We start from the raw sequence: 23,874 nt of genomic DNA on the forward strand, positions 1-23,874 counted from the left end.
AATCAGTGAAAGGTTTTTTTTTTACTTAGGACATCTGATAAAATAAACAGAACATCTCCATGGTGGTCATTATTAGAAATGGATACATGGAAATGTTTGTGACAAGGGTTGGGTTCTGTATTTCTTACTGTTGAACATCTTGTCGACCTCTAGGCAGAGCATGTTGCACGGGGGGGGGGGGTATTAGCTGAGAAGAAGTGTTTGAAGCATTCAAGTTTATTGAGCTTATAGTCCTTTTGGACGGACGTAATGCTTCCTTCTCCTTGAGGAGCTTTCAGAACTCTGGAAATATCAGGTGTGTCAATCTCCCATGCAAGAGTTAAGGCAATGAGGTTCCTAGCAACATTAAGAGATGACTTACAGCGGTAGTTTTCAACCTTTTTTTTTAATAACGGCACCCTTAAGTAATTTATTTTATTTTGCGGCATCCCTACTCAATTTTCTGCCTGTTATCGCTCTCTCTCTCTCTCTCTCTCTGTATATATGTGTTATATGATAGTTATTACAATAATATAATTATAAAAATTACATTTCATAATACAAATTATATATATATATAAATTTATATATATATATTATATATATTTATATATATATATATAAATTTAAAAAAATAATAAGTTTAAGTAACTTAAACCCAAATTACGTGACACCCCTAGAATGCTGTTGCGGCACCCCAGTTGAAACCACTGACTTACAGATTAGCAATAATCACCGACTTCGGCATGGTTGGCCAATTCCGAGTAACTTTATATAGTAAATATAAACGTTTAAGCTGGAACAACAGTCAGCAGATTATGATTCTAATGTTACACATATGACATGACACTTACGTATGTTCCAAAATTAATAGCAGGGACATTGTAGTCTACTGGGAAGATGTCTTGATCCAGGTATATATCACAATACGTTATATATCCCAGCTGTGTAGCACCTATTACGACCAATAGAACACCTATAATCTGCAAAAGAAAGTAAAACATGATACACATCCAACACAACATCAATATTTAAATAGAGTAGACTCGCAATTATCCAGTGTGGTTGTGATATAAATTTTCCCAGATAACTGAAGTCCTTATAATTCATAAAATAAAACAAAAACTTGTGAATGTGACAAAAACGCATACTATAAAGAACATTACAGAGTGGAACTTTAGATAAAATTGAATACCTCTAATTTTTAAAAAAAAAATGAAAACAATGAAGTTTGACTTTTATCTTGGTTGGTCTTTCTGCGATTGGTACTCTGTAAATTTAAAATGATTATTTTATCAGCGAGAGCAGCGTCTCCTTGTTGTTTCATGTAATCGAGCAGAGACACTACATGTGTCAAGGTGGACTGATCCCGTTTAATCCGTCCCTCCAATCGAGAGTCTACTGTAGTCTGTGTGGAAATCATTTTTTTTTCTTTTCTGTAACAAAGGTACAAACAGTTCTACTGGTAGTTCTGCTAGAAGTGGGAGAAGAAAGTAGTGAGTGAAAAGAACATCTTCCTATCACTTTACTCGCTAGTAGATTGTACTAAAAGTAGGTTTACACTGATTCATTTACTAACTAGTAGCTTGTTCCATTGACTCGCATGACACGTAAACCCGGTTACAGGATTTAGACGAAATGGGCAAATTCAATGGAAAATTTGGTGAAACTCAAGCAGTTGCGCTTGACATTCCAAGGACCTTGATCGTGTTTTCTAAACAAACTCCTACTTCATAGATTGTCGAATATTTTTTGAAATTGAGTATTCAATTTTCTCTCTGACCGTTCAATACAAATGAAGATAGATGGCTCTGTCTTCTAACTTCTCCACTAATGCTTGTGATTTAGTTCTTTTTCTCACTCTTTTCTTCTTGTATATTAATGCCCTTCTTCCGCTAACTGGAAATCCTATCCATAATTTTGCTGATGATAGCACACTACATTCCACCTTCCAGTTTGAGAAATAGTGTCTTACACAAACAACTTAAACTTCTCGAATATTCATCACCTTAAATGCTGATGTCCAGGTAATCGTCCAATAGGACAAAGATAACCTAGTTAATTTCAGTCATTCTAAAACTCAGTTCTCTTACATCTCGCAAAAAGGAGTCCACCTCTCCTACGCTTATCTTTAATGACACGATCACATATCTCTATTAGGGATTACTCTGACAATCTCTCTTGGAATAAGCACACAAACATTGTTTACTCTATATCTAAAAAACTCGATTTTCTCTTTCACTCTTGCCATTACTTTGCTTCTGAACTCCCAAACTCCTTCTGTACAAATCTGAAATCTGCCTACCATGTAATATTGCTCTCTCTCTCTCTCTCTCTCTCTCTCTCTCTCTCTCTCTCTCTCTCTCTCTCTCTCTCTCTTCCATTCAAAAGAGGTCTGTTAGATTAATTAATGAATGACCCATCTCTAACAAGGTTTCTCCACTCTGTCTCATATATGTTCTATTTCTGCTGCATGCTTTTTCTATAGATACCTCCATGGGCACCTTTCTTCAGAATTGGCTTCTATAATTCCGCTCTCTCTTCCAAACCAATACGAAAACGCGCCGCAACCAAACCAGTCAACATCAAATTACTATCCAACTTCAAACTTACAGAACCAACTTTTTTTTCTCCACTCATTTATCCCTTCAAATCTCGTTCTTCTGGAACAATCCTTCATATGTATTTCCTGATGATTACAATCTACAGAAATTCAAGTCTAATGTTAACAGTATCCTCTGTTTTCTTAACCTTTTATCCACATACGATACTAAGTATAGGTTCTAATACCTTTCATGTTTGGGAGTTTTCATTAAAAAATAATAAGCTGGCTGAAATGCAATACACATACTGGTTGGAGTTCTTTAATCAACTAGATAACTGTTATTCATTTGAACACTTTGGAGAAAATATAATGAGGTCAACTATCCTTCACCTAGTTCTCACCACGGATCCAATCATCGTTAAATATATGACAGAGTTCAGAAAATCGATACCTGGGGATAATATCATAATGTAATAAGATAATATATCCAATGAAATTTCAGTAGTAAAAGGAAAAAGCTTAGGCTTTAATTACAGGAAAGGGTGATATGGTGAACTTGCGTTTTCTTGAGTTCTGTTAACTGGAGCTTAATGCACTATGGGAAGTGTTTAAGGAATTTGAAGCTATAAACGCATTCGTTACACACAAACAAATACGAAAACCTTTATTCAGTATCGAATCACACCGCCTTTGTTTCGAATAACAACAAGTGTGCGGCGTGGCATGCACTCTATAAGGTACAGTATTTTAGTGCGTTTTAGTTGTAAACGTTCTTCCAGCAGAAAATATCGCGCAGCTGCTACAAAGTTGAAGGGAGAGGCCTACGTTGCCGAATAGTTCTCTCCAGCATATCCCACACATTCTCAATAGGATTGAGACCAGGTGGATGTGTTAGGAGGCCAGGGAAGATTGTAGAAATCCACGTTATGTTCTTTCATCCATTCTTGCACGATGCGAATTTGCATTTTCATCCATAAAATGGCCATCACCTTCGGGATAAGAGTGTACATTGCAGGATGCAGTAGATCTGATCTGATACAAAATTCAGGTAATCGATTGATTATTTTCGATTTTCCACCCGTATCAATGGACTGAGTTCCGTGCCAACAAAACATTTCCCATTCCATGATACCACCTCGCCTCCATGCTTGGGTTGTCTTAACAAGGCTAGCAAGGTCCATTCCTTCGTGAGTTTCTCGCCACGCTCCCTGCCTACCAACAGTGCAAAACAAAGTGCATCGTGATTCGTTTGACCATACGACTTTCTTCTATTGTTTCATGTTCCTGGTACTAACTGCAAGCGGATTTTTCTGTTTTTCTCTGAAAAAACAAAGTGGCTTCCGAATAGGTAGGAGACCGCCAATACCAAATTTCTTCAGTTCCCTGTGTGTGTTACGGGTTGAAACAGGGGAGTTCTGGGCTTGGCTGAATTCAGTTATTTGCTGCACGCTGGATATCCTGTTTTTCTGCACAGTCCTCCTTAGAGTACGACGGCTTCGCTCTTGAAGTATTGTTTTTCTGCCAAATTTACGCCTTTCAGATGTGGAAGAACCGCTTGCTTTCCAGTCATTAAAAAGCTTTGAGAAACCAGTTATGTCTTCCGTTTCTTGAATCATGGCTCCTGATAAACGTGTATCCACAATAAGACCTTTTTCAAAGTCTGATAGATCACGCGTTTTCCTCATTGGCTTCAGATTATTACAGTCGAATAGTTTTTATACTCAACGAGGCAACACGTCATCATCCCACGTTACAGTTTTCTTTACATTTATTCGCATTTTTTGGCTAGTGTGTGTACAGTTGTTATAATAATCCTTGATTCTAATAATCTCTGTTGGGAAATACCGCTTTAAAACATTGGATAGTTAAAAGCTATCGCGTAACACTGCTTCATGCGATAACTATAAGCATATATGTAAACACCACTGAAAGGATTAGACATGCAAAAGCTGGATATGAAAAATCGGCGAAGGTAAAGAAAGCCCACACGAGAAACACGCAAAAGTTCGATAAATTTAGCGGTAAAAGTACTTTGCCGTAACGGCATTTGTATTGTTGCTCGCTCAGTAATCATACAGTGGGTGTTATCGGTCAGAAGTAGAAATTGAATCCCATGGGAGATTGAAACCTGACCTTTTTTCTTTAGAATCACTGGTGGACTAGTGAATAAATTGTTTATTAAGGAAAAAAAGGGGGGGGGGGGCAGAGGAAGCCCACACGAGAAGCACGGCAAACTTCGAAAAAGTTTACCGGTGAAACTACGTTATGAACATTTTTTACGACGCCAGAACTTCCAATGACTCTGTTCGTGATTCAATTAGTGATTCTTAAGAAAAAAAAGTCAGGTTACCCCCCCACTTCGGGAGGGTTTCAAGCTCCCGTGGGATTCAACTTCTAATCCAGACCGATAACACCCACCGTCTGTTTACCGAGCGAGCAACAATACAAATGCCGTTAAGGCAAAGTATTTTTACCGCTATATTTATCGAACTTTTAGAGCTTTTCGTGTGAGCCTTCTTTACCTTAGCCGAAAAATCGTAGGCAATAAAGCTAAGAACGGGAAAAGGAATTTATTGCAAAGGAAGTAGCGTACGTTCGATAGGCCCCCATATAAAGATCAAAGTAGTGATATAATGAACAGTCCAACAGAAATGGTGACTAAGTTTAACAGGTATTTTGCAACGATCTTTATTATTAAAATAGGCTTCACTATTCCTCCATGTAGGAATAGGTGAAGTCAAAGTGAAGCACTGTAAATGACAATGATATCAGAAGCGTTTTTCTGAAAAGCTAATGCGGGTGAAAGAGAGAGGCCTGGGGCGGATACATCCACCCAATTATGTTAAAAAAGGCGGTGGTAAGTGAGCGCATCGAACCATTCGTAATGTTGCCGAAATATTCATTACATTCAAGGTTCTCTTGGCCTGGAGAAGAGCCAGGGTCTTCCCAGTCCAGAAGATGGAGCTAAAGAAGCAATTACAGACCAGCGCGTTTTGAGCTTCTGTAGTTGCTAAGATAAGGATTTGCTGACAACTTAAGAGGTGGTTAATAAGTGCGACCAGGTTATGATACTTGAAAGGGATGTGGACCGGTTACAAGTATGGTTAAATATGCAATAGGACCAAATTCGACAACAGTGACATACTAAATGGGTCTCGGAGTTGATTCGTGAATGAGAGATTTTGCCTGACGAATCTTGAATATTATTATGACGAGGTTATAAAACAGTTGGGTGCAAGAAACAATTTTGGCATTATATATCTGGATTTAATAAGGCTTTTGATAGTTCCTCATGAGAGGTTATAAAATAAATCTAATCAGGCTGGGATAACAGGCAAGATCCACCATTAAATTAGGAGTTAGTTGAAAGACTGGAGATAGAGCGTAGTCATACATGGAAACTCTTCAGTGTGGAGTAGCAAGTGGAATCGCTCGGGGATCTGTGCTCGGACCTCTTGTTTCTTATTATTCTAAATGATAATGATGAGGAAATACAGGGGAAGCTGTCAAAGTTTGCTTACGACTTAAACGTTGGGAGGCGGCTAATGATCGGAACCAACCTATAATTCTTGAAAGGGATTTTATACCGATTCAGTCGAAGTTTAAAGCTACTAAATGAAAGATAGCTGGGAACAGAAATCCAGGAATACGTTTATATACAGTTTATCGGCTGGGGGGGGGGGGTTAAGATACAGAAAGACAGGAGTTCAACATGCAGAAAGAAGGGTGGAGAAACATTGGTTCTATGTATGATTTATTGGAATTTTGCAAGGAGAAAGGAAGAGGTTATTGTCCCTTTTTATAAGCCAACACTTGTAGAGAGGGTTAAGAAGGGCAACTAGATTAGTGAAGAGCCCTAAGCATTATTATCCCTATGAGGAATGGCCTAGAACATGTAAGTCTTCAGAGCTTGGCAAATAGATACCTAGTGTAGGGTCGAGGATTTGATTGAAGATCAATTATTTTACTACGCCCTGAGAAGGAGTAGTAAAATTATTGAAGGAGCAATATTCTCACTGCTGAATGAGACCAGAAGACACAAATATAAAATCTTAGGGAGTAACGGTATACTAAATCTTAAGAAGTTTGCCTTTGGGTTGCACGTTGCAGAATGTTGGAATAAGTTGTTTGCAAGGGTGACCGAGGCGGAGAGTTTGATGGTGAGAATAATAGACTTTTATTTTGGCAGAAGCAGACTAAGTTCGCTTCTTTATATTATTATGCTATTTTAATATTATTATTAATACTAAATAAGATTTTAGTTATCAACGTTAAAAGACTATCTACTCAAATAATAAATTTCAAGGACTATTACTTCGAAAATTCTAGCAATTAAGTAGGAAGATAATTGTAATAACTGTCATTCAAACTAACTATTTGTTTCGACCTTGACTATATGGTTAACTTGCACATCTCACAATGAGAAAGTCATTATAGTTAATTGAATGGAAAAGATGTTCTTGCCCGTTACACGCAAGTGAACATTTAGTTGCCAAAGATTTGCTATAAAAGGACTTTTAGTAAAGAAAGGAAAGTAAACTTCTCGCTGTATACGGCAGTAGTTTTTATAAAAAAAATAAAGAAAATAGTATTAAAAGCTTTATACAGATGAGTCATCCTGATTATATCTCAGTATTGTACACGTGAACACCAAACAACGTTATACCCGTTCGCAGAGGGACAAAAGAGAAATCGCCGTTTAGTCTACTTAAAGTGCTACGTGGGGGGAACGAGGTCAAATTGAATTATAGTTCCCCACTACTTTCAGTATTCTCCCCATCCTTGAATGATGGGCTGTTAAGTTTTTCCATATTAACATTTTTTTCAAAACATTTCACCTCACTAAACAGAACCCGAGAAGCATCAAGCCACGTACATTACAAATGCCATTTTATGAAATCTATCTTGTAATAACATTACAAATGGCCAACAACCAGGTGAAATAATATTCATGGATGCAAGATATTATTTTTGCAGGCATCAAACACTATAATAACATCAACATTTCAATGGGGGAAGCATCGTCCACAACTTTTTGTGATCGCCAGTGTGTGGGATACAGTACCGTATTCAGGTATCATCGTAAGAGGGCATGACGACCAAATTTTTGAGTGTTTTTATTTAAATAGACCCAGGAACACATATGCATGGTTAAGGGGTTAAGGGAGGTGTATGTCCCTCTGGTCCCCTTGAACATGCCACTGTGAGGGTTTGTTGAACACTATCGAAAAATTTGAAGCATACTTACAATTTTTGCAATATTTGCAATATTCCATGGAAGATTATGAGTTTTGACAGTGTATAGATTACAGTAAATTTCGCACGGTGTGAGAAGAAACAGCACAGCACTTGGGATCCATATTAACAGGGTTTTTTGGAAACACTGTGAAAACTCTGGAGTCGTTGTGTTCCAACTTAATTGGTTGTCCTAAGAAAAAGAAACACATCAAGACGGTTAAAATTCACTTCATATCATATAAATAATAATTAATTTTTTTATAAAGTTTTATTTAGACACGAGTTTCAACATGGAATTTCTTCATATCATAAATTACTTAGTGGTAATATTTGAAAACAAGTTATATCAGTTTTCCATTACCTATTTGGGATCGTATTGAAAATGACCATCACAATAAAGATGTGTCACTATAGATGGGCTTTATTTTTTGAATGAAGTCGTCCGAATTCCATACAAAATCAAAGAACAACTGCCGTTTATGGACTGAAGAAGATTCTTAAGTTTATTCAGGCAATAATCTGTATACATGTCTTTCTTAAGAATTCTGAAAAGCAGAGAATGAATAAGATTTACATTCATTAGTGTGTGTATAATTTCTGCTAATTGCACCGTTATATATCCTATCCAATTTCAGTAACAGTACTACATGCAGGAATCTTCTGGCCTGTTGTCAAAAATTTGGAAGGCTCAAATAGACATTTCAATTTCCGGTCATCAGAATAAATACCATAACTCTACACCCACTGCAGCATAACGGGCTACAATAATATCAGATAACTTACTACCTGCAGTAAATATCGATGGCAGTGACTGTTTGTGCTCGTTCCATAAACCCCCACATCTGACAGGGTTCAGTACGTTGGAGGTAGTCGAGTGTGTTGTTCTTGAAAACGGCTTTGGTAGTTATGGTTGCTTCCTCACAACACCAAAAGCAGAGTATAATTTTCACCACAATTTTGAAATTATGACTTTATTATCGTTAATTTGATTTCGGATTATAACTACTTTGAGGTATGCTTTCTTATACAATACTCTTTGTCTATGTGGGTAGCACAGTAGTATCGTGACCGTCCTCCTACACCGTGTGGAAAAGGCCAGAGTTCGAATCCCGTCGATGACGCAATGAACTTTTGTGGGCTGTTTCACTTCGTGCTCACTTAGTCGGTCTCAGGCGTAGATAGCAATATTTTTTCCCTGGAAAAACTGGGGTTATTCGTCCAGCAAAGCAGGTGGGTGACTAAGGAAGGAGTCGCCCGGAGGTTACAGAGTGGGTTTTTTTTTTTTTTTTTTGATTTGGTAGTTATTGGCGCATCGACTTCTGTGGCCATATTGCACCTCCCAAGGTTTTTGCAGTACTTTGATCCAAGCCCGAGGCGGGAATCGAACCCGCGACCTTTGGGTTGCCGGGCAGGTACTTTACCCACTCGGCTAGCCCGGTCGGCCTACAGAGTGGGATTCTCCAGTGAATACTATCCCACAGATCAGGTGCCGAAATACGTCTTTTGAGAATATTTATAGTGGCGGCCAGTCTTCTCTCAAAGTTTGAGCTAAGGAGCTTTGGGATTTCTAGGGATTGCGCCAGGACGTGGTACTACTGATAGCGGAAACACCATGTTTATGAGCTGCCTACTTGAGCAGGCAGTATTCTGAAGCGTATAGTGGTTTCAGTGTAGTGAGTGCAGCCAAAGCCCATGTTTCTGCTCCATACAGGACTATTGAAAGTAGACGACTGTTGTGATGCACTTTTTTTGTAATGCTAATATCCCTGACATAGAGGAGTTTCTGCTTGGCTTGTCGTCTAAGTTCAGCCATTTTTTAAAGTGAAGTGCATCTAGATGAATATGAAAGCTTAACTTGGGATTAAAAACGAATCAGTGTGAGTGAACAAATCAGGAATCTAAGTGGTACTGTACAGCAATGTAATGAGTTTGAGGGAGAAGGTCATTTGGGCTGATTTGGTTGAGTTTAAACAGAGCCCAAATTGGCGTAGATTTCTGAAACTTCATTTAGTTTCTCAGAGTGACTGACTGTGGTAAAATCTATGTAATCAGTAGAGCTAATACGAGTGATTAGCTCTGTATCATCTGTATAGCAAATATATATCTTGTCTCTATGTATACCAGAGAAACAAGCAGAGTGATAAATAATAGGCTCATAATACTCTATCTCGAAGAAAAATCTGTGTTTACATGGCTGATGAAGGTCTGATTTCTCTAATTTAGGAGTGTCCGTTTGTAGAGTAGAGAGTTCAGAAATGAGAGTACGTTTCTAGAAATGTGGAAGTACCTCTGACATAGCAGGAGTGCTGATGTGTCAACGGAGTCAAAAGCAGATTTGAGGTCCAGATAAGCGATAGCAATTTCAGCATTTTCTTGGAATATATTGAGAATTCTAGTCGTAATTGACAGGAGGATGGAGACATAGTGGATTTTCGGAGGTCTGTCTGGCAGAATCTGTTTAGTGAGAATAGGTAGTAGGGTTTTCTCGAGAACTTTTAGGCGCATGAAATGGGCAGGTAGTCAATAATATATTAATATTATTGCCTACCTGCCCATCTCAAGTCAATAATATATTGACTACCTGCAATAATATATTGATATTATATAGTCAATAATATACTGACTACCTGCCCATCTCAAGTCAATAATATATTAATATTATTGACTTGAGATGGATTTCCTAAGTTAAAATGTGTTTTATGCCGGTAAAATTTACAAATTTGGAACATTACACATTCATCGTATTTACTGTCCAATTATACGAACGTCAGATAGGAAATAAATTTATTATTTTTAGTGGTCATAGGTCGATACAAATAATGTGGAATCAGTGGTAACTGAATCCAAATTCACAGAAGCCATCGAGTTAGTGTGTGTGCGCTGCGGCAAATGAAGGGAGAGAATTGTGTGAAGTATCCTGAGAGAAACACTGTGTGACCATTTGGGACATACGAGGTAGGTGCAGGGAATGTTTCCAGGAATTTTGTTGTATATAACTTATTATTATTAATAGCCATATGGTGCAAGGAAGCCTGAGGCTTATGCTGCAGAGAGAGAGAGAGAGAGAGAGAGAGAGAGAGAGAGAAAAAAAAACAAGTCAGAAGTAGAAAGGAATCACCAAGAAGGAGAAGAATGATGATATCCAGCTCAGGACACTGGGTGTGCCAAGCCCATACTCACCAGATGTGAGCCCCTGGGGTTATACACTGATTATGATAATGATTATCAGTACTTACTGATTCAAGAGAATATCTGTTTATATTTTTAATAATTTTATAAAAATGAAAATTTTCATAAAATTATAAAGCATACTTTCCAAAAAGTGGAATTATTGCAAACAATGTGGATACAATATTGAATATCTTCGATATCATTATTTTTTGCTAATCAGAATAAAAGAGGTCGTTTCATTAATAAATAAAAAGGTGCTAAACCTAAACAATTAAAATATATTAAGATTATATTTAATAATATATTAAGATTTTTAAAAATGGGTTCTATCTCCTTAAAAGTAATTTTAAAAATGAAAGTAGCGACTTTTATTGGCTCCCTTTATGCTGTATTAAGTCTGTAAATTGTTAAGTTCTCTGGTCGATCTTCCTGTTTGCCGGGTATTCGAAACCCGAGTTTCCGGAAGGGAAAAACCCATGCTACCCTTTCTCGAGATTGACTGACTTGGTTACAAAGAGAGAGAGATTCAAACCCAGACCACCCGATATGGAAAACGATGATTATATGTAACTACTGTGCTTTGTTCTCTGGGCCTCTATCGTATTTGAGCCGAAATAATGTGGAAGTTGAACTGTTGCTAAAATGGAATTAAATATTATCATTTGGATTTTACGATACAATTCTAAGTTTTAGTAGTAAAAGTTTTCTAAGTTAACAGGAAAGTTGTTCTTTATCCACGGTTTAGTCTAAAGACGTCATCAGCCTACTTCTAAAACGAACGTAAACCCATTTTATTTGGAAAGCAAAATAATAATTATAATGTGAGGAGAAGCGATACATAACTGCATCATTATAGCCAGCTGTTTGTAAAGGGCGAAATGCACGTACTGAAGCAAAAAACCATACTCCCTCCTTGTGAGATTGGCTAATTACAGCCTCAATTGAAAATGACTTTAGAATTTTTCTCCAGTCCTCGACAGGAATCGAACCCAGACCTAGTCTCAGACCCAGACATCGATGTATAGTGCAGAATAAGATGCCACAAAGGACCATTTAGAAGCTCAAAACGGCGTGCAACGTTCCTGATCAGGTTACCAACCTTGTAAGGTGCATAATTTTACTCGGTCAGCAGCAGAAAACTGAGAGACTGCCTAAATGCAGTAGGAAGAGCGGGGTCAATTGTAACAGTGCATATTTCTCTCCTGCTCCAGTTAATATAGTGATCATATACACTGGTGTTCAAAGAAAGTGCATCACCCCTTAAAATTGTAATTGTCGTCCGAACAACGTAAGTATATGGCAATATTTTTTACAGATTGCATCAGATTAGGTGATGTAATATTGCATCAGATGTTACTTTCAGCTATATAAGCACGCTCTGCAAGAGTTGCAGTCATTCCTTACTTGTGTCAGGATGGCGAGTTACGTGCAGTTGACGCCACGAAGAAAGAGTGCTATTGTTGCTTTACGTGAGGAAGGATGTTCTTCCCGTCATATTGCTTATAGAGTGTCTTGTAATCAGTCGACAGTGAGTAGATTTCTTTCCAAACTCAAGAATACTGGTTCTGCTGAGAGGAAAAAAGGAACCGGACGCAAACGAGTCTCTACGCCAAAACAGCACCGCGTTTTGAAGCGCTTATGCCTTAAAAACCGTAAAGCTTCTTCGTCTGAGCTGAAAAGAGAATGGGAAGAACACACAGAAGTAGCAATTGTAGTAACAGTCAGAAGATACCTCTTCAAAAATGGACTTGTAGCCCGTCGTCCTAAGAAGAAGCTCCTCCTCACACAAAAAATGAGGCGCCTCCGTAGCCAGGTGGGCAGGAGCAGCAGTGCGTAGCACACGCTTCTTGATGAGACCGGGGTTCGAGCCCGTGACAACCAAATATGGAGGACGCGGAAAGATGAGGGAATGACCACCGCATATCCCCGGAGCAATATGGCCTTAGTTGCTAATGCTCCTAAAAACCAAATAACAACAACACAAAAATTAAAAAAGACCCGATTAATTTGGTGTAAGGAGCATGTCAAATGGACCCTTCCTAGCAGTGGAAGTCCGTTATTTTCTCGGATGAGAAGAAATGCAACCTGCATGGCTCTGATGGGAGACAAACAATTGGCCGTACACGTGGTGAAGAATACCATCCAGACTGTATGGTGTTTGCAGTGAAATTCCCTACCAGCCAAATGATATGGAGGTGCATTTCGTATCACCTGAAGTTTATAAAAGTTTCGTAAATGCAAATGCAAACCTGGCTATATTGGAAGGCAAATTGCTGCCAACCATTAGAGACCATTTCAACCTGCCAAGTAACTGCATCTTTCAGGACGACTCTGCTCCTTGTCATCGGGAAGAAAAGTGTAAGTAGGCACTTCTGTAGTTACTTTAGCTTCATTTCTGCTTTAGAGGTTCGACAGTAATGTGTTTACATTTGTTACAGGTGAAAAAAAAAATAGTTGGAAGAACGGTCCATTACAGTTGTTAACTGGCCAGGAAACATCCCGGACCTAAATCCTATAGAGAACTGTTGGCATCGTGCGGAATCTGCAGTTGCCAGAAATAAACCAAAGACCCTTCGTGAACTTTAGGAAGCTATAATTCGTGTTTGGAACCACGAACTATCAGTTGGTTATCTTCGGAAATTGATCTTGTCAATGCCTCGACGGTGTGCTGCTGTCATCAGGGCCAGAGCCGGTTCAACTAAATATTAGTTTGCACCTGGTGAACTTTTCATTTTGTTTTCCATTTAAAATGACAAAACCGAGGGCTTCTGATAACAGCCATAATTGTCGTTTTTCCTGAAACTGTTGTATAAAGGTTGGAAATGCTCATTTCGGAATATTTTGAGAGCAGCTGTCATATATTACTTAGCTTTGCCTTAACTATTAATAAATATCTTTTGTTTATATTTGTGATGATAGTCATTAACGTAACGTATCATCGCGAAAAAGGGTTAGAAATGTGAAATTCCTAGGATGATGCACTTTCTTTGAACACCAGTGTACAGTACTTGCCTTCACTAGTCTGGTATAACTGAACAGGCGGAAGGATTTTACTTTCATTTGCTAGGTGTGTATATTTGTGCCCGTGCGCTGTGGATTGTAAAGTGTTTTTCGAACAAAAATATTCAATTTTTTTACATTTTTTTTTTATTGCTGTACTGACATAACAGGTCTGTATTACGGTCACGTTAAAACTTTGTGGATTTCTTCCTATTCCAATACTTAGCGATTTAAACTTGGCTATATTATGTAGTTTTAATATGACGCAGTATTTTGTGAGGAATGGTTTCGCGAGAACTGTAAAATTTCAAATAAGGATGTTTGTAACCCGCTATATTTGCGTCCAGCTTGCAGTATACAACATGTTTTCAGATTTTATTTTAATGTGAGAGAAACTTTCGAAGAATTCAAAAATATGTTTTTGTTCAAACAGAGAGAGGGAGAAGAGAAATATGATTGAGGTTCTGCACTCAAATGATGAATCAACAACTCTGTAAAGCTTTAGTTCATCAGCAAACATTTCTCACTCAAGTTAATAGACAAACACGGAGGACAATTCGTTTAGATACAGAATAAAAATCGGTCAACTACTGAGTGCCGGGCAATCAGGATGAATTGTCCGTAGTCACGAATGGTCGTTAGTGTAGTATCTCAAATAGAGAGCTTTATGGTAACTGAAAAAAAGTTTCTAGTACCCCGGCTTGGACTAAAACTGAGGAACTATGCTTTAATCCAACAAAGTGTAAGGTGAGAAACAGTAATCCAAAATAACTTATTCACTCAGTGGAGTTCAACTAAACCCAGTACTGGAGGAAAGGGGCTTGGGTGTTACGATACAGTCAGACATGAAATTCTCTGAGCATTGTAAACAGGTTGCAAGGAAGGTCCATGGTGTCCTATCGATGATCTATCGAACTATTGCAAGTAGAGATAGGGACGTGATAATCCCATTATACAGGGTGATTCACTACCAGTGCGACAAACTTGCAGGAGGTGTAGAGGGCACAAAGACGAATCGGAATCACATAGCATTGCAGGGTTTGAAATGCCTTCGTCATGCGGTAGAGGACGTTGAACGGGAGGTCGGGTGAACAGCGATCCCGCTAGAAGTCAGCATTTGCGAACCGTTTCCGTTGAAGAAACCAAGTAGCAAAAGTCCTCCGGAGTGGATAATCCGCAGGCTCCAATGATTGGACGCGTTGCAGATGGTATGAAATCATTTGGTTTGTTGACAGTATCCTCCATGCAGTGGATTGGAAAATACCCAATCGTTGGCCTATCGCTCGATTACTTGTACTCGGATTGCCTTCTGCAAGACGTAGGACATTCTCCTCATTATCTGGGGTCCTCGTCGTTCGCTCTCGATTCATGGTACCTCTAGTGAAACAACCAGTCTCACGTAACCTTCTGTGCACACGTGCGAAAATCGTATGATGAGGAGTACGCCTGTGCGGGAAACGTTCTTGGTACAAGCGCAGAGCGGCGCGCCCGTTACAGTCCGCAGCTCCATACGCGAGGTGCATGTCGGCCAGTTCAACGTTTGAATACTCGTCCATCCTACTGCCTCGGAAACCGATTCGCAAATGCTGACTTCCAGCGGGATCGCTGTTCACAGCGACCTCCCGTTCAACGTCCTCTACCGCATGACGAAGGCATTTCGGACCCTGCAATGCTATGTGATTCCGATTCGTCTTTGTGCCCCCTACACCTCCTGCAAGTTTGTCGCACTGGTAGTGAATCACCCTGTATAAGGCTTTTGTTAGACCACACTTGGAATACTGTGTTCAAGTATGGAAACCGCACCTAAAGAAAGACATCGAGCTTCTTGAAAGGGTGCAAAGACGGGTAACTCGCCTGGCGAGATCGACAAAAGGGCGTCCTTATGAAGAAAGACTTCGAATATGTGGGTTGCAAAGTTTGGAAACTAGACACCTTAGAGGAGATCTGATTGAGGTGTTTAAGGCTCTGAGAGGCATCAGTAAAATGAAAGAACGAAATTTTCAAGATTATAAATGATGCTAGAACTAGGGGACATAAATTCAAGTTACGGGGGGAAATGTTTAGATTGGATTGCAGGAAGTTTTATTTTAGCCAGCGAGTTATTACATTACTGGAATAAGTTGCCTACATGGGTGGTAGAGGCTGACAGTTTGGGAAATTCAGAGGTCATCTGGATAGTACCTTCGGGTCAGGGAAGCGCATAGGATGATAGGTTTAATTTCCCTTTCTTTTATTAATTATTATTATTTAATCATTGTTTTAATCGGGTTTTTTTTTTTTTTTTTTGGCTGGTGCAGCATAAGCCACTTTCTTGCACCATGCGGCCATTACTAATACTGTACTAACCCCAGGGGCTCACATCTTGCGAGTATGGGTTTGGCACACCCAGGGTCCTGAGCTGGATATCATCATTCTTCCCTTCCTTGGTGATTCCCTTTTACTTCTCTCTCTCTCTCTCTCTCTTAGGGTAACTGGGGAATTTTTTTTTTTTTTTGGCTGGTGCAGCATAAGCCTCAGTCTTCCTTGCACCATATAGCTAATAATAATAATAATAATAATAATAATAATAACTAACGAAAACGTTGTTTATTTGAGTCTTTCCAGTTGTTGTGAATGACAAGGGTGGGAGAAGCGACTCCGATTTCTTTCTGGAAGAGCGATTAAAGTCTTGGGGGTGAAGCGACTGGCAGGTGAGGGCCGTGCAAGACTCCACGCAGGTGTCTCACCACCACCGCCGCCTCAACACTGGCTCTCTGAGTACCTCCTTGCCGACAACTCCAGCTTTGAAAATTGTTAAAAAATGCTTCTCGTCGCAAAATTTATACATGACCTTTACAGAATTATTAACTAACTATTTAACAACCTTTTTGCCACCAAAAGGAGAGTTACTTAGTACAAAGAAGCGCGCTATCGAAGTGCAATAAAATTTTTTTTTAAATTTTAATACAAAAAGTAAACGATAGATTCCAATCGGAATAGTTTTCCCTTGATAAGCATCAAATAACGCATAGCTAACGTGATTTTTAAATTTTTAGCTCCATTAGCGAAGGTAACAGAGGGGGAGACACGAAAATTATTCACATTTTCCTGTCTGGCGCCTCCATTTTTAATTTTAAAATTATTTTAAAATTATACTTTAAACCTACTCGTTGAGCTTTTCCAACGGTGTATAATAAGCTATAGGTTGTCGACAACATTTTTTGCGCCCCCCCTACATTTTACTCCCAATTTCTCAGGCAAATTTTTGTCAACAACGATCAATATAGCGTTATGTTGGCCCACATGATGTACAAACCCATGCAAAATTTCAAGTCAATAGGTTCAGTGGTTCCAGAGATACAATGCTGTGACAGACGGACGGACAGACAGACAGACAACCGAATGACATTATAAGGGCCCTTCTTTAGACTACGGACCCTAAAAAGATAAGGACCTAAAGGAGAGATCCTTATCTGGAGTCCAAACAGACAAGTACCTAAAGGATAAGGACCTAGAGGTGCTTAGAGGAATTGAAACTCACCTTTAATAACAACGATGAGCTGTCCTCTCGGATTTAACATTCACACTAGTCTCAAACTGCAAATATGCTTTTCGTTGTATTCACAAAACTTCTTACTTACCCAGAGTTCTTCGCCACAGAAATGTTGCCACATAATACTGATATCTTTATATCACTTTTCGCTATGGAACACCAGCTTTACTTGACTGGCACTGAAAATAAAAAAAAACAGAAGTTTAGTTTAAAGAGTTTATTTTACTGAAGTAGTGAAAGTCTTTTCGAGTGATATGCAGCGTTCTTTTTTTATATAAATATCGAAAAACATTTTCTCTCTTGCTTTTTCAATTTCTGGCATCTATTTCTTCATTAAAAAAAAATCTTTCGTAACTAAAACATGTAATATGGACAACCGTGACAGTTTCATATGCTATATGCGTAAAGTACCTATTGTCTTAACATTCATCCGCATGTAATAAAACGACTCTTAGTAGAGTAGTGGATGGATTTTAAATTTTTTTTTTTGTATTATCAAGAAAAAAGCATCAGCCAAAAAAAAACTCTACCCATCCATAACTTCTAAGAATTTGTCTAGTTCTTCCTTGAATTTATTCAAACTATCCACTTCCACAACAACAACAGATGGAAGTTTGTTCATACACTCAACCACTTGCTGATCGAAAGAAAACTTCCACACATCTATCCTTCAACTTGAATTTATGCCTCCTCATGTATGTAGTCTCAGAAGGAGGAAGAATGCCATCAAATTTAGCTAACTTAATCTATACAGGCCCTTAAACACATCAGTCAGATCTCGCCGCAGGTGCCGTCTCCAAAAGCTGCAATTTGCAGAACTGAAGCCTTTCTTGGTAAGAGCACCCTTTTGTTCCCTTCACCAATTTGATTGCCCTTCTCTGTGCCTTTTCCAGCAGATTACATCCTTCCTAAAGTGAGGCCTCCAAACCTGTATACATTACTCAAGATGCGGTTTAACTATCGCTTTGTACAAGGGGATCACCTTCTTATTCCAAACCGAAATTTCGAAACTCTATAATCCCATCCCCAAACCGAAATTTCGAAACTCTATAATCCCATCCCCAAACCGAAATTTCGCCAGTTAGGCGAAATTTCGGTTTGGGGATGGGATTATAAAGTTACCGGGGACAGGTGCCCCTGCAAGGGGAAAGGAAAGAGAAATAAGTCAACAGGGACAGGCGCGCCTGTGTGATCGCCAGAGGCCAATGCCACCCTGTAATGCTGCACTCCAGGGAGCGCCAGCATTCCGCCCTCCAGAGGGCCAGCAATCTCGAAGCCGTGACGGGGTCGCACTGAGTCCCGCTGTCTGCAGGGAGCCCGCAGACAGCCAGCAATCCCGCATTATCATTATCCTACCCTTACGGGTTTGCATGTATCACGCTCTCTGTAGAGCAGTCCACAGAGAGCCAGCAATCCTGCATTAAGACGTTGCAGATAGTTTAAACCTTTGTTGAGGTTATGCCAGTCGCGTTATGGTATTCCAGTCAGGTTGTGGAGTTAAGGGACATTTCGTTGTCCGTCCCTAAGTTCAGCGAGTTTATTTATTCTGGTTATGAAGACTGCTTGGGCAAATCCGGTCAGGGCTTTGTAGGTACTTTCTTCATGGAGGAGAAAGTATTCCTGGTCTCAGGAATTACTTTGTATTTCTGTGAAAAATTTTAGCCCTTTGTCTTCATATATAGGACACTCGTACATGAGGTGCAACCATGATTCTAGTTCTCCACAGTGGTAGTGTGGATCTGCAGACATTGTTGGATGTTCGGGAGCCGCCATAATGGAAGGGATGGTTCAAAGAGGGACACAGAACCACCCAATGTGCCGGTACGGGGGAGCCCGCCACTGGTTGACAGTCGAGATGAAAGGAGATTGGCATGCTGTCCAGGACAACAGACGGCTCAAGATCCCTCAATTAACGACAGATTACAACACGGGAGCATAGATAACCGTTTTTGAGCACACCATCCAACAGACGCTTTTGCGGATAGGCCTATGGAGTAGGCGAACTGTTCATGTGCCCATGTTGACCGACTGTCAGCGTCATCTCCACTGGGCACCGTTTTGGACACTGGAAGACTGAAAAAGAGTTTGCTGGTTTGATAAATCAAGATTTCAGCTCTGTCATGCTGATGGACGATTGCACATTCGACAGCGAACACTGTAACCAGACTACACGGTTGGACGAAAACAGACCGGCTGCGGTAGTATCATGGTTTGAAGGGGGGGGGAGTTGTTTTCATGGACATCACTGGGTACTTTCATCACCATTGAACATACTCTCATCGCTGGATCATACCACATTGTTTCGAACCAAGTTTTGTGCTACATGATGACCGTGTATCCAGATGGCACTGGACTTTTTCAACAAGATCCGCATTGTGCAGAAATGGTTCGAGGCTCATGCCCAAGAATTTCGTGTGCTGCTCATTGCTGCCAACTGTCCCCCCTCCGACATCAATCCCATCGAACATTTGTGGAATTCGGAGGAACGCAGTATTCGCCAGTCCTCGCTCCGTTTCCCAACTCCGGGACGTCCTTCTGTCCAGTTGAGATGGTATGGGATACCTGAGGACACTTTCCGCGGTCTCGTAGAGTCGATGCCACGCCGGGTGCAAGCGATACCCCGGCGTGGCATCGACACGCTATTATTCAGGTGGTCAGTGTTTTAGTTTGTGTTTAATTTAGCAATGCGAACTAGTTAAAGAATTACAGTTCCGGCTGGTCACTCATGAGCCCTTTTGGCTACTTTACGGCTTGTAGCCATAAAGGATGTTGTGCACAACATTGTGCCTTCTGTATACAATAAAGAGTTCTTCTCATTATTTAATTTAATTTAAGGCAAGAAATTAAAATTTAAGTCCATTCATAAGCCAGCACACACAGTAGGTAATGTAGTTGCGATCATAGGCGCCAAATGGAGTTTTAAAAAGTAATTACTGAAAATTATAATTTTACTTTGAAACGACTATGATTATTATGTAAATCAACGCTCAAACCCCTGCGGTGCGCGAATCACTGGAGGTCCGCAGTTAATCATGTAGATAATCTCATGATGCTATTATATCTCGCAATATTTATAATAGCGCAAGTCACTTTTCAGTTTTCTTCCAAAGTACAGAAGTGGATTGAATGTGTAATCAAATTTGGAGATTATCCCTCGCATTAGTTCTTAGTTATTTAAACTATAAAGTGCACAAATAATGAATCACTTAATGTTATATAATTAAATACAGAGGGAAATTTTATTCGTTTTTTTTAAATCTGTGTTTATATTTTTTGGCCAGGAAAAAAGTACTAAAAAACGGTCCCCCAGCTAAATAAAATCTGTAAAACTGATTTCCCTCCCTAACGTATCTAGTAAGTGCAAAATGCATTTAACAGTGTACATGTAGAGTTATTAGTACAAACAGAAACCGACAACCTGTACGTTGTGTTTTGTCATATTAACAAAAAAGCATAAAAGTACGGTTGCCAGCTCAGAGCTAACCTATACGTTGTGTTTCATCATATTAAAATCTAAGTCATATTTCTGATATTTGTCTGTAGGCACCAAAAATACGTTACATCACTGCATACTAATGAATGTATTCGAGAGAGAGAGAGAGAGAGAGAGAGACATCCATTGCTAGAAATATGTACAAAATATATACAAACAAGTACAATATTTTCATTTCATAAACCGGCGTTAGAACACACACTTTACAGACAACAACAAACTCCGAGAATGGCCATGTAGCTCAACTTCATTGTGCTTATGCTGCTGTTTATAGAGAGTGTAATTCTCATATCGGTTTGATTATAAGTAAAACTAATATAAGGCCCGACACAGCCACTGGTCAAGCGACAGAAGTGCAACAAAACACGCGTCTGAGTTGACCGTGGTTCAATAGACGAGACTGCTAAATACGGTTAAAGATCGTATTCATTGTTCAAAATGATTAGTCGTAAACTCTCGGGGTCATGCCGAAGTATAAACAAGATGAAAGTAAAATCTTATAAAATACGAACCTTTACCTACTTCGTAGAAAATTCCATGCTACAATCTTGCTTCCCCCATCCCCTTTGGTTTGATTCAATACACTCCTGATGTACGTTACTCTTATTCTGCGCTCATTGGCTGATTACTTTGAAACATACTTGGATGTAGATCCCCATAGCTACTTACGTCAGGAGAAATGTCCACATGGACATAACTTCAATGAGACAATTTTATGATTTTGTGGATTGACTGACTCTATTAAGCTTTCGCTATTTCTGCTATTGCTCAGTTTATAAGAATGTTTCATTGATCTAGTTGAAGGGGGGTTCAGAGAGAGAGTGTGTGTGCCGGAAATAATACATAGTAAAATGGTATAAGTAGAGAACAACGTTTGCCCTACCTCAGTTACTCAACCGTGACCACATTATTAACGAGGTCTTCCTGTAATTTGCATGTCGCTCATATATTTTTCACTGTATAAATAAGTAGCTGAAGGAGGGGGATAAGCATACTTATAGCAGCGACCTCTACTGTAAATGTTTATTGTTTTCTCCTTGTGTGGTGCTTTGTTTTCATTTCATGAATATGGAACTGTATTTGTAACACGTTGTAAGATGTAGCTCTTACAAATAAAATTTAAATATTTATTTGGCTAGAATAAATCCAGGAAGGGCGATGGAAAGGGTTTATTAAGTTAAAGATAGTAAGTATTAAGACTGGATATTTAGTTTGAATGTAAATAAGGTTAAAGTTGGAAAAACACTGGATTTAGGAATGGACGGTTTTAGATGTGTGAATTAAAATAGCGGTAAACAAGTAATTTAAATAATACAAGAGAACAAACAGAGACAGCGCAATGACTAGAGAAGGGAGTGCCATTTGAGAACAGGCGTGAAAGGATTGCTAAGGGCAAGAACAACAGGACCGTGAAATGGGAATACCAAGAGTCTCTTTTGATCTATGCCACCGTTAGAAAGTAAACAGGAAATTAGTGGACTTCCAGTGTTCGCGTCAAAAGACAGCTGGAGTGAGTTGTTTTAGCAAATAGGAAGGAATGAAAAAAATGACAGTATGGGGATTGGTTGGAGTCCTTGTGGGAGGCGTTCCAAACTTGAGGGAAAGAGTAATTTGAGCAAGCGTCCATTCTGTATCTGACTTCTCTGTGGTCGAAAGGGTCGTGAGTTTGCGGGTTGAAGTGGGAGTAGATTTTTTGGTGGTCAGAGTTCACATCTCATGGTAGCAAAATAAAGAAGAAAAAGAAAAAAAACGTGAGAGAAATGGGTAGTGAGGCATAGAGGACGCGAGTAACTGCGGACAAAAAGTGATGATGGTTTTTTGGAGGTATGGAAGAGTGGGAACATGTGCATTGAAAGTTGTGCAGATAAGTGAGCCAAGAAGAGAAAGAAAGCCTGGTCTGGCATCGGAAGGCAGTTGTGCAGATAATTGAGCCAAGAAGAAAAAGAAAGCCTGGTCCGGCATCGGAAGGCAGTGATGATGGCCAGTTGTGCAGATATGTGAGCCAAGAAAGAAAGAAAGCCCGTCCGCCATTAAGGAAAGCAGAGTGCCCAAGAAATGGAAGAAAGCCTGAACACAAGGAAATTGGAAGTAGCAGCCATTCCGGAACGTAAGTCTGTTCCTGTTTTTTTCCCCGAATCCCGAACTCATAATCTGCTCTGTAAGGAATTGAGTGATAGTCCTTTTATAAAAAAGGGAACATTCATATTGTATTAGGCAAGTTAGTTACTAAGGTTGAAATAATTTGTTATGAATGTTATTGATTATGACATAATGTAAGGGTGGTAATAAAAAGAAAGTGATAGTATAAAGGAATTAGTAAAGAAAGTGATAGTATAAAGGAATTAGTAAAGAAAGTGATAGTATAAAGTAGTGTTTTTTTTTTTGGTACGGCACGGCGAACCGGCACCTTTATTAACAGTGCCATGAGACATTTGGATGCAGTACACTTCATCCATGTTTACCTACTATTCAAATAAGCTTAAAATTATTTAACTAAATTTGCATTTTTACTGTCTATTTTTAAGATTTTTCTATATAAAACTGTCTAACCATTTTTATAATTCTAAATTACTCAGTCGGACCTCTGTTTAACGAAGTCCTTTTATAGCGAATTATTTTGAATCCCCCTTGGAAGTTACATTTAAAATAGTTTCTGTTGAGTGAAGAAAATTTTCATATAGCGACCGGATTAGGGGAGAATTAACTCAATACGCACTGTTCGCATTTCTGGCCTTCATGCAATTAGTGCTGTTGCGCGAATTAAGAGGGCTAACGCATTCCACAACTTAGTGTTACCCGGTAAAACCTATCCGACCACCTGTCCCACATACGGAGGAGTTGCGCTAGTCAAGAGTGAGCAGATCGTGTATACCCAATGGGCTCTGGCTCACCTTCTAATGCAGTGGTGTCCAACCT

The 23,874-nt window shown here is 39.3% G+C and overlaps 1 protein-coding gene across 1 annotated transcript in view; it reads right to left on the reverse strand.

Moving 5' to 3' along the window:
- LOC150087930 (multidrug resistance-associated protein 1-like) overlaps positions 1-23,874 on the reverse strand; it is a 217,242-nt gene that overhangs the window by 161,197 nt on the left and 32,171 nt on the right. Inside the window, 3 exon segments of the mRNA XM_090369269.1 lie at positions 834-962; positions 7,773-7,952; positions 17,554-17,644. Of these exon segments, the coding sequence (XP_090225395.1) occupies positions 834-962; positions 7,773-7,952; positions 17,554-17,586 (342 nt within the window). The 5' untranslated portion in view covers positions 17,587-17,644.

Source organism: Mastigoproctus giganteus, chromosome 3 (genome assembly GCF_048544385.1).
Source record: "Mastigoproctus giganteus isolate SK-2022 chromosome 3, ASM4854438v1, whole genome shotgun sequence".
Taxonomy (NCBI): Eukaryota; Metazoa; Arthropoda; class Arachnida; order Uropygi; family Thelyphonidae; genus Mastigoproctus; species Mastigoproctus giganteus.